Source organism: Paramisgurnus dabryanus, chromosome 14 (genome assembly GCF_030506205.2).
Source record: "Paramisgurnus dabryanus chromosome 14, PD_genome_1.1, whole genome shotgun sequence".
Classification (NCBI taxonomy): domain Eukaryota; kingdom Metazoa; phylum Chordata; class Actinopteri; order Cypriniformes; family Cobitidae; genus Paramisgurnus; species Paramisgurnus dabryanus.
In genome coordinates, this window is record NC_133350.1 from 15,106,498 (window position 1) to 15,118,107 (window position 11,610).

Below are 11,610 nucleotides of genomic sequence, written 5' to 3' on the forward strand. Positions count from 1 at the left end.
CAAAATGCAGCATGAAGTTAAAACAATTTGAATTGACTTGCATAACTTCATGCTGCATGTATTTACAGTGTATGATGATGTACAGCATCTTTTATTTCTAAAACATCCACATGTAATAAGTCGAGGGACTGTTTTCTTTCTGAGGTTTTGATTGGAGATGACTGGATGTCTTATTACTGGAATAACTCTCATGTGTACAGATTGAATCGGATCAGTGCATCAGTATGAAGTTAGTGAATATTAATCTGTCTGAATGATTGATTCATTCGTTATCAAACTAGAATCTCTCAGTAGCTATAAAACACATCTCAGACTGTTGGCTATATCACATATAAGAGTAAAAACGTTTTTAAATCAATTGTAGTTCACTCCTGTGTTTGCTATTTAGATGAGTGCGTGTATATATTGTAACCCGTGTTTTTTTTTTTCACATGGCATTCTGTTAATTATTCTGTAGTTGTGAAATTGGTTTAAAGTTTGATTGATGTCTGTCGGATATTAGCGCTTTTTTTGTATTTCCTAACAGATTGTTTTGTTTTGACATAAAAAGCTCTTTGGATGTTTGGTTGTTCCAGGATGGCGTTCATGTAAAGTTCATCTCCTGTTCTCGGGTTCAACGCTGTGCTGTAATTAAACTTCATTAGATTTCAGAGCTGAGATGGACCACAGCGATGTCAAACAACATGACTACTATACACTATACTCATTATAGCACATACACTAAACTACTTCTGCACTATTTATTTTGTGTAATGAATGCATGAGATACTCATATGAGATATGAGTGTCATTTATTCACAGAATATGTTTTTGTTTACTGCATAAAATGTCAGAGTATGTTATTAGTTTGTAATATTTTATTTGTGGCAGATAAATAAACCCAGTATGAAATACATGATAAGGGAAGAGTTTTCCCTACATTACATTTGAAGGTTATATAGGCGATTATTAACTAAATTCACGATTATATGAAGAGTACAGATGCAAAACCCTCTCAGTCCGTCCCAAATGTTTTCTTGTAAATAACCTTTTTTCAGAATCTTCATGGATTATTTCTGAATGACCTGAGGCCAAGATGAAGTAGATTTGAAGTGAAAGTATTTGATGACCGTATAAAACGTGCTTAAAGCATCAGTTAATATTATTATCTCATGTTTGACAGAGGTGGTGTTTAGCAGCTTTTGCATCTAAGATCTTCATATATTTAGTTAGTATTGTTTTCCCCAGCTGTCCATGACCTCATCAAAATAGACATGTGATCCATTTTTTTAAATTGAAAGTTTTTTTGAATTAACTGAGAATCATTACATTGTCTAAATAAAATGGGGAAAAAAAGAAAATCTATATTCATTATGAAGAGAAATGCAGTCCTGTTGGATTCAACTTGTGCCCCAACAAGTGTTGGGTTATTTTTCAGAAGAATGAAGTATTATACTTATTATTTTTAAGTAAATATTAACACATTCGTATTGTGAGGTTTAATGGCAATGTGAGATAAAAAAGAAATTGTAAACACAACAGCAAAATGATGAAATACATGAAAGATCAGCTGCCTGTATAAGCATACAGTATACTGTAAATCCCTGTGATACTGTTTATGAGAAGACTTTGTCATTTATTTTTGAAGGTTGCTTCTTCACATTTATTGGCAGTAGATGTCGTACTTCATTTGAGCTCCTAGTTTAGTTCCAGCTAGTTTAGATCGGAAGATCTCATCCATCTCTTTACTCTGAGCCTCGGAGAAATGATTCTTCCAGTCACCAACCTCACCTGAAAATCAGAAAGAAAATCTCTTTAACTGCAGACAACAATGAGCAAACTCATCAACAAACTCAAAAGTATTCAGTTGGGTCTCTTGAACTGAGAAAGATGAACATCTGAGTCTCCTGTCTTTGTGTTTGTTTATGATATCTGACACATGAAGGTATCTCTTCTCTTACCCTTTCTGAAGAAGATTGAGCCCATGTTGCTGTGAGACTTGTTTGAGTTTTCCAGCATTGCATTGAAGGTGCTTTGCTCAGCGACACTGTTGACCTGTTCCTGGGTCAGTGGAAAACTGAAGAACTCTGAGATCTTCTTCACTTCCATGGGTAAATTCTGTGTTGAATTGTCAATGACATGAAGAAAGTTACATTTGGAGATGTTGGTCTCATGATTTTGAAAAATGTTTTTTCGTGTTTAGATGCAGTCTGACCCACCTGTTTGAGTTCCTCGTACATCACAATCATCACGTTTGGATCGTCTATTCGTTTTTCCCAGGCAAGAGCGTGATCAAAATAACATCCCCATGGAACTACAGAACAGAAACATGTGAGTTTTCATGATACTCTCACATTAATGTGTAAATGATAATTTACTTTGTCAAAGTTTTACTGACCTTCACCAGCCAGGAACTCTGAAAAAAACTTATCCCATGGTTCAGCGCTGGGCAGAACTGGGTTTTTGTTCATGAAATGAAAGTATGAGACCAGCGTGTCTTTTGGGTTTCTGAACACCACCAGAATCTGGAAACATAAGATGTAGAAGAAATACATGATGTTTAATAAATGTCAGACTTTATGTTTTATTGAATTAGATTTGTGAAAAAAAAGAAAATAATTTGCATTTAATAATGAATTCATTGGCAATTGATTCTTCAAAGATTCTGCTACGCTTCTAAATCCATGCCTAATGCATGCTTAGCCTTAAAAAAGGGACATTTTCATTAATAGAGAGTTTAGGATTGATAGCTTGTTTTTGTCCATGCAAGCTTTTTTTATATATATATTTGTTTTCTAAACATTTATGGTGTTGTGGGAAAAAGGTGACATTTCACAAGACTTTTTTAAGATAATATTTGGTGTTCCAGGGTACTTTACAGCTGCCCTTTCATTCATCTTTATATTGTTATCTGAAGGGACTGCCTCTGCCAAATGGCTTTTAATGTCAGACTTGATGACTGCAGTGCCACTAGTAGTACATTATGCTCGGATTTGAGCATCGCTATCTGCAATATAAACTACTGCTCAAGAAACTCCTCTTGGTCTTTGCTAAAAAAGGTTTCCAACTGTGTCTGTTTAAAAGTTTAAAGCAGTTTTTTCTGAATGTTTCATAGAGTCATAATCAAGTGCAATGTTTTTGCTGAAGTTTATAAAGGGTTTGACCCATCCTCACCTAAACTCTTGCAATTAGTAATTATGTGCAAATATAAAACATTTAATTGATGCCTAACCTTTGAATAACTTCTATAAGAGTTATAAATCACCTCATATAGTATGTTTGTCATTGGTGTACGTGGCTCTGTCATTGCTGATATATGCAGCTATTGTATTAGATTTGCTATCTAATGTTTGGGTAACCTTTGTGTTGTGCTACAAAGTGCAGTTATTGTTACTGACCTTTGGTTTTTTGGTAAAGAAAGAGGCAGGCATGTTGTCTGGATGCAGGTGAGATCCCAGAAGTCTTCGTGGAGGCATTTCTGAGAGTTTCTGCAAGACAAACAGTGAATCTATTGAAACCATACAAGCTCTGATGTTTTTGATTCTTTGTTGTGAGTTTTAGTGAAACTAATCTAGTGATTACTACTGACCTGTTGAACATCTGGAGGTAGAAACTCGACCAGTGGTGGTCTGTCGGGCGGTGCCTCATTTTTACCAGTGGAGGCATTCATGATTTTGCGCAAGACTCCCACCATCCAGTTGAACCCTGTACAGAGACAAAATATATAGGAACAGCGTGACAAAAAGACAGACAATATAAATGTGCATGAAAAATACTGTACTGCAAAATACAGCAACCTTAAAGTCTTAAAAACACAGCCTGGCCACATGTTAAAAATGTTTCCTATAAGAACTTTTTATTAAAAGTGTTTTGGGGGAACTAAAATAGGTCCTCTATGGCATTGTAATCCTTTTTTAGCACCTTTAGTGTCATGTGTGAGTTTCTGTTTAAAATCATTCTTATTGAAACAAAACCATCTAAGCATTATTGTGTAAATGTTTGCATTTAGCACAGTGAGTGTCATCTATGCAAACAGTGGTTTCACATCAGTGTGAATGAGTCTTTCAACACACAGATTCTTACAGTTTGTGTTTCATGAGAGAGACTCATGTGTGTAATGTTTGTGTACCAGCTGTGATTTACAGAATTGCTTCATTTTTCCTTTCCATTATTGTATACGTTGAGTATGTTGACAACCAGTGATTATTGTTTAAGAGAAGATCTGCAGGCTATCAGGTTATGTGAGGTTGTTTTGTAGTAAAAGGTTTCAGATTTGTTTAGTAGGTTAGTGTTGTCATGAAGTAAAGTTTATGTTGAGTAGATGTTGTACAGATGTTAGCTAATGTGTAATCTGATCTCTTCAGCAGACTTCAGTTCAGATCTGCAGTTGTGGTAGTACAGCAAAGTTTGCACAAACAAAGTGATTCAAACGCACAGTTTAAAAAATAAATAAAAATGAAAACCTCTTTAATTTTACTCACCACATTTGGGGTACGCCACCAGAATAACGTCATCTTCCCTGGCTTCCAGGTCTTTTAGTTTATCCAGGGTTTCTGGTGGACTCAGGATCGAGGAGTACAGAACTCCATCTCGCTTGTAAAGTTTTTCTTCATCCTTCATCTCTTTTGCCTGCTCCATTCTGGACTTCATTGGGTTTTCAGGTTGTGTTTGGCTCATGTTTGCAGCAGATTAAAGTCCTGGTGCTCACTGTAGAAATGCTCAGATGGACTCACAAAGAGAGCTTTTATGTTGTGTAGCAGGAAGTGTGAAAAGAAACTCCACCCATATGAGGAGCTTGCGTGAGAAACATGCATTTTTTAGAGGCCCAGTGGGTTTGGCTTTGTGTGTGTGTGTGTGCGTGTGTGTGTGTGTGTGTGTGTGTGTGTGTGTGTGTGTGTGTGTGTGTGTGTGTGTGTGTGTGTGTGTGTGTGTGTGTGTGTGTGCGTGTGTGTGTCTGTATACAGTGTGTGTGTGATAAAGAGATTCACAGCATGACTTTGCAGGCCAGGTTTCTTGAAAAGCTAGTTTTGGCATGGATTAAAGGTCGTGTTTAGTTTGTTGGAAGTTTAGCCGAGCTGTTGAATGACCACGAATGTCACTGAATGAAATCAGTCAGATGCTAGTAAAACTTTTTTCTTCATTTAATTAGAGCTTTACTTTATTCATTTGTAACTTTTATAAACTTTCTCAATAGAGTACTTGATGTTTGCTGTCTCAGGGTAACTGTGGTTATTTAAACAATTAAAGTTGCACTGACAAATCATAAAATTAACCAGTGCCATGGATTTGTCTCAAGATACACACCAGTAATGTCTTTTTCTAAGGCATTTTTCTAAAGGATGCTTAAACATTTAATTGAGCTAAGGTCTACTCCTGGCTTTATAGTGAAGCCTTGTCTGTGAAGTCTATTTTAAGATCACATCATGTACCCATGCATTTCAGCGTTTGTAAAGTGATCAAAACTTTGCTTATTAAAAACTAAAATATTCTTTGTGATCATGCGAACTTGAGTAGAATGTGAAATATATACGTTTCTACTTTATATACTGGACTTATGGGCTCTTTGATGATTCAACACAAACTCCTCATATTATTAAGTGAGTCTTATTATTTTTTGAAAAGGTCTATTTAAATTAAGAGTGTACAAAGTTCAATAGCAAGCCTGGCATTGTAATGTAAATACAGTATAATTCACTTAAGGTAAAGATATGTAGGTCATTACTAATGCAAAACATTTTTATATTCTCATCATCATAAAATCTTCAAATATACTGAATAAATATTAAACTATAAAAAAGTAATGTGATCATATTATTTTTGTATCTCAACATCACATTTACTGTAAGTCCTGTTACAGTATCCATCAAAAGCCAGTTTCTAAATGTGATATTTTTTAGTGAGAATACAGCAGCACAAACATTTGTAGGTTTTATTGATAGATTTGATGAATTTGGTAATGTTTTGTGATGTTGACACCCATGTTAGCTAACTGAGCACATGACAGCTTAAGTGTGTTCTCCTTGTCACACCCTTCCTGTTTAATAATGAAGTTATATAAGATTGAAGTACTTTTTTGCTGTGTAACCGTGATCTAATCAGTTTTAGTTTAAGTACAGGTCAGACCGGCTTGTCTATGGTATTTGGTGATGATCCTCAGATTGCATTAAACCAAAAAATTACCAAAGACATTACTTGTGATGAAATAACAGGATGAAGAATTGTTATTGCACACTGTATAAAATAAAACTAGAAAACTTGCATTTCAGATTTATTGTACCTATCATAAAAAAATGTATAACCTGCACTAATAGCTCAATAAATATTTTATCATAATAAAAAAAAACTGAATATTTGTATAAAGTTGTCAGAAATGTGGTGAACACTGTGTATGCAAAAAACCTGTTCATAGTCTTGACATTATACTGAATGTGGATGAAAAAGTGACAAGAAATGAAAGCAAACCATTTTTTCATCATGGATTTTGTCCATGCATACAGTGTCCACTAGATGTCAGTGTAGTGTAATAAAGTCAATATGTAGTTTTTTTGGAATTGTGTTGGGATTCCTGCAGTAGTTTGTATTCTTATACTGCATTACACTTTTTAAAGAGATACACATAGATCAATAAATGTCTTTTTTCAGTTATGTTTCAGCCCACATAATCACAAACAATAGCTGATAGATTTAATCAAGTAAATGCATGTTATGATTGCCAATAAATATGTAGGAGGTGATTGTGTGGAGTGGAGCTGTTACTGTAGCCACACTGAATTTTTTTTCATTTGATTTACTCATTTTTATAAGGTAAGAGGTTGCAATCAATTTATTAAAGCTACAATTAAACAAAAAAGAAAAAAAATGTAGCTTTGTAGCAAGTAAATTGATTGCAACCCCTTACCTTAAAAAAAGTAATTGAATTAATAATTTTTTTTGTGTGCATATAACATAAATAAAAAAATAATATTTTTGCTCAATAAGCCGGTTAGCCGAACTTTTATAAAAAATACCTATTTTTTTAATCAAATTAATTTACTGTATGGGATTTTGTTTTTTTTACAATATAACATTGTTTGAAAGCGCAATCACGGAAACTGTGAAAATGAATGATTAAATGAAATATACTTATTGATTATATTCTAAACAGCAATCACAATAAAGGGTTTGTTTGACTATATGAGGATCACCCCAAATTTGTTCACAAACTTTGTTTTTATTAAAAAGAACATTTCACAAGACTGCTTTAAGATGTCAAATAAATCTTTGGTTTTAGCTCAAAATACCATAAAGATGATTTATTAACATGTTAAAATTTTATTATAATATGTAAAAATAACTTTGTAGATGTGAGCAAAAATGTGCTGTTTATGTGTGTGTCCTTTAAAATGCAAATGAGCTGATCTCTGCACTAAATGGCAGTGCTGTGGTTGGATAGTGCAGATTAAGGGGCGGTATTATTATAATAAGATCCCCTTCTGACATCACAAGGGGAGCCAAATTTCAATGATCTATTTTTTCACATGCTTGCAGAGAATGGTTTACCAAAACTAAGTTACTGGGTTGATCTTTATCACATTTTCTAGGTTGATAGAAGCACTGGGGACTCAATTATAGCACTTAAACATGGAAAGATTTTCAGATTTTCATGATATGTCCCCTTTAAATGGTTCCTCCAACTTTAGCATTGCACATCTATACATCAGTGTGGGATGGCTTCATGTAGGCATGCCTTGAGTTTAATCCGTTCTTTGGGAATTATCAGGGTATTTTCCATCTGTTGATAGAAACAGTGAGTGTCTACAGGACCATCATTCCAGATAAGCAGCTTTAAGCTAAAAACCAACTGTCCATCTGCTACAAAACTAGACCAGCGTGGCCTTTACCATAGTATACCCAGATTATTGAGAGAAAATACCATAATGAAGTTTACTGGTGTGTTTCAGTTCAATCTGGAGATTTCATACAGTTAAATGATGGTGGCAGACTCGAGTTTGAGTTTTGTTGATTTGGTGACTTTCTATAAAAAAGTTTGGATTTGCATCTGTCAGATGATAAAACACTGCCTTGTGTCCCAGTAAAAGAGGAAGAGTCATCAGTTATTTTTTGGTTTATAAATAGCTAATATTTCTCTGATCCAGTGGATTAAGATTTGACTGCGTTATACCATCATGCATCCACTGTCTCTCATGCATCTACATCTCATCCTGAACCCGGTGTTTAGTGGTGTCACATGTGGCACCAATATGTACGGTGGGTCATTATCTGTATATACAAGTTCATCATTTTTGAGAGGCTGAGAGCTAAACCAAATAACTGGCAACTATAATGTAAGTGGATTCCTGCGAGTTTCTGTCTCATCCTAACCTAACTCAGGTTAAAGGTCTTTACACACCGGGACGTTTTTCGTGCGCGTTTATCGTCGACGTTTAACGTCTCGTGACTCAAGAACGAGCGCCAATGTGAGTGCGCACACCCACGCGAAAAGCGCGAGGCGCAAATGCGTCATTTTCAGAAAAACGCTTTTTTGGTTTGACGCGGCGCGTTAAAAGTTGGCCGACCAATGAGATTGGCGCTTTTGTTCACGTGCCTGGCGCTGCTGAAGTTCCAGTAAAACACGACTTGGTGGCGCTCAAGCACAAAATGGTCTTGCGGAGCACGTGGAACAGGTAAACACACAAGGAAGCATCGAGGCTGTGGAGGTTTATGAAGGTGTCGGAGTTCCTCACAACATCGACTGAATTTCGAAGGTAACGTGATATATATAAGAACATAACAATACATAGCTGTGTGGGCTATATGATTAGATTAGATTCAACTTTATTGTCATTACACAAGTACAAGAAGGCAACAAAATGCAGTTTAACGTTAGGTCTAACCAGAAGTGCAAAAGCAGTATAAAAAGTGCAGGATACAGTGGCGGTTCTACACGGAGGCCAAGGGTGGCCCGTGCCTCTGTAAACATGTCCCTGGCCACCCCTTTGGCCACCCCGTGCTGACCAAATAAAAAAAGTATACATTTATTATGATTTTACACGCGAGCGCCAAAAGCGGAACTAATGCGACAACGCAACGACAACGTTCTACACGGGCACATTAGAGCGGTGCACCCAAACACTGCGGTGCCGCTCGCCGGTGAATTTAGAGCTCAGAAACTACTCTTGGATAACGGAGCTACAGTTTGTCCTGTTGCAAGAGTTGAAGGTAAGTATAAATAATTTGATAAGTGACTTGTTGTTCTTGCACATAACCATGTTACTTTGTTCCTCACATTGGTAATAAAATCAAGTTTGTAAATGTCTGGTTTTGATATGTTTAGAAACATATTTCTAAGCAAACTTATCGAAGCAGAAGAAAATATCCAAATGTCAGTATCCTTGCAACTACGTCTACACAATGCCCTTACAGAACAAAAATATATGCAAATATACTTCAAAATAAAATGTGATTTATTACATAAACCATTTACATATATGGGAAACTAGTGCAAATATTTTAAATATACTACAAAATAAGCATTGACCATGAATATATATATTAAGACACATATAATATTTATAAATGAAGACAAAATAGCATTACATTACATTATTGTGTCCTTTATTGTGTACATATTGCACTCATGTTCCCATAATAGGCAAAGAAATGTAATGCATGCCCCTAAGTTTTTTTTCTTCTAATAGTTATCATGAAACGAGGAAGGGACATAGCGTCCTTTTTTACCCCAGTAAACAAAAAAGGGAGAGAAACAAATCAAGGTATTGAGAGAGTTGAGGAGCAGGAAGAGGGAGAGCAAGATGAGTCAGTGGAGGTTGAAGAGAGGGCATGTGATGAAAGAGAGGGCTCTGACACAGAGAGGGAAATTCCAGAGGGTGAGGAGCATGAAGAAGAGGGTGAGGAGCACAAAGAAGAGGGTGAGGAGCACGAAGAAGAGGGTGAGGAGGAAGAAAACATACAGGGACAGAGAGAGGAACAGCCAGAGGGACAGAAAGTGGTTATATGTGGATCAACTACTGCACCATCAGGTTTGTGATGAAGAGTTCCTTCGTATTTGCAAAGCAGTGCAATTGTTATTTCATTGTTGGCCTACTGTGTCTTTTTAAAATGGTGCTTTCTGCTGTAAATTCCCTTTTGTATCAATATGACTCTAATAATTTTTTTAAGTAAATATTTGGCCTACATTTTGAAATACATGTCTATATACATGCTTAAGTAAATAAATGTGTGTTTACTGTACATCTTTCTACAGATATCAGCAAATCCAAGAATGATGTACCAGTACAGCCCAATGTGAATATATTCCCAACCACTTTGATGGGGGACAGAAGACGGAGCTTCAGGCCAAACTGGTATAACCTTCATCCATGGCTTGAGTATTCTGTCATGATGGACTCTACATATTGCTATGCATGTAGACATTTTAGCACACCAAATGCCCCAGACACTGTTTTTGTTTCAACACCTGGTTTTAGAAACTGGAAAAAAGCAACTATGAAAGATGCAGGGTTTTCAGTACATGCAAAGTCTGAACGACACAAGTGTGCAATGATAGCATGGAGGGATTATCAAAGAGCTGTTAAAACTGATGCAACACTAGCAGGTCTTCTTGACAAAGAACACACTAAACAAGTACAAGAAAATCGGGCATACATTAAAACAGTTGGGGAAGTGCTGTTACTTACAGCTACTCAAAATATAGCCCAAAGAGGACATGATGAATCTGAAGAGTCCACTAACAAAGGAAACTTTAGGGAAATTCTTAAAACAGTAGCTAACCATGACCCACTTGTTAAGAGAAGATTAACCTCCATTCACAATGCAAAGTACACAAGCAAGATCATCCAGAATGAGGTTTTGGGTTGTTTGGCAGAAATGGTTCGGTCTGAAATCATAGATGAGGTGAAGAACAGTGAGGTTTTTAGCATCATGGCAGATGAGACAAAGGACATTTCAAAAAGGGAACAGATTTCTTTCACACTCAGGTACTATTACAATGGGGCCATTCAGGAGAGTTTTCTTCATTTTGAATCTGCAGAGAGGTTAGATGCAGCAGGGCTTACTGGCAAAATAGTGCACTTACTGGAACGTTATGGCCTGAACTACAGAAATAACCTCGTTGGCCAAGCGTATGATGGCGCTGCCGTTATGAGCGGTAAGCATTCAGGGGTTCAGGCAAGGATCAAAGAACAGGCTAAATTTGCCTTCTACATCCATTGTAGTGCACATTGTCTCAACTTGGTGTTAGTGGATGTAGTCAAAAGTGTCCCAGAAACAGAAGAGTTTTTTTCTTTGTTACAGAGTCTTTATATTTTTACCTCTGCCTCATATGTGCACCCAAAATGGCTATCTATCCAAAGAGAAATGTATGGCAAAACAAGAGAGCTGCAACGTTTAAGCGACACACGTTGGGCATGCCGATTTCTAGCCATACGTAATATTATGGACACTCTACCTGCCATTAAACGATTACTGCAAGAGATTGCTCAAGAACGTCATGGTGAAAAAACTGTTGAGGCCCGAGGTCTTCTCGCTCAAATTGACCTAGAATTTGTTGTGCATCTTGTTACTCTGCGTAAGTTGTTTGGGGAGACAAAACTACTGTCTGACATGTTGCAGTCACAAACTGTTGATCTGTCA

The 11,610-nt window shown here is 36.3% G+C and overlaps 1 protein-coding gene across 1 annotated transcript; it reads right to left on the minus strand.

Annotated features, from left to right (window-relative positions):
• Positions 1–1,463: 1,463 nt before the first annotated feature.
• On the minus strand, positions 1,464–4,740 carry sult6b1 (sulfotransferase family, cytosolic, 6b, member 1). Its single transcript, XM_065259278.2, has 7 exons — positions 4,461–4,740; positions 3,569–3,684; positions 3,378–3,467; positions 2,378–2,504; positions 2,199–2,293; positions 1,941–2,097; positions 1,464–1,770 (listed from the first exon to the last, which is right to left on the minus strand). The coding sequence occupies exons 1-7, from the start codon at positions 4,654–4,656 to the stop codon at positions 1,643–1,645; spliced, it is 909 nt and encodes a 302-aa protein (XP_065115350.1). The 5' UTR covers positions 4,657–4,740; the 3' UTR covers positions 1,464–1,642.
• Positions 4,741–11,610: the final 6,870 nt, after the last annotated feature.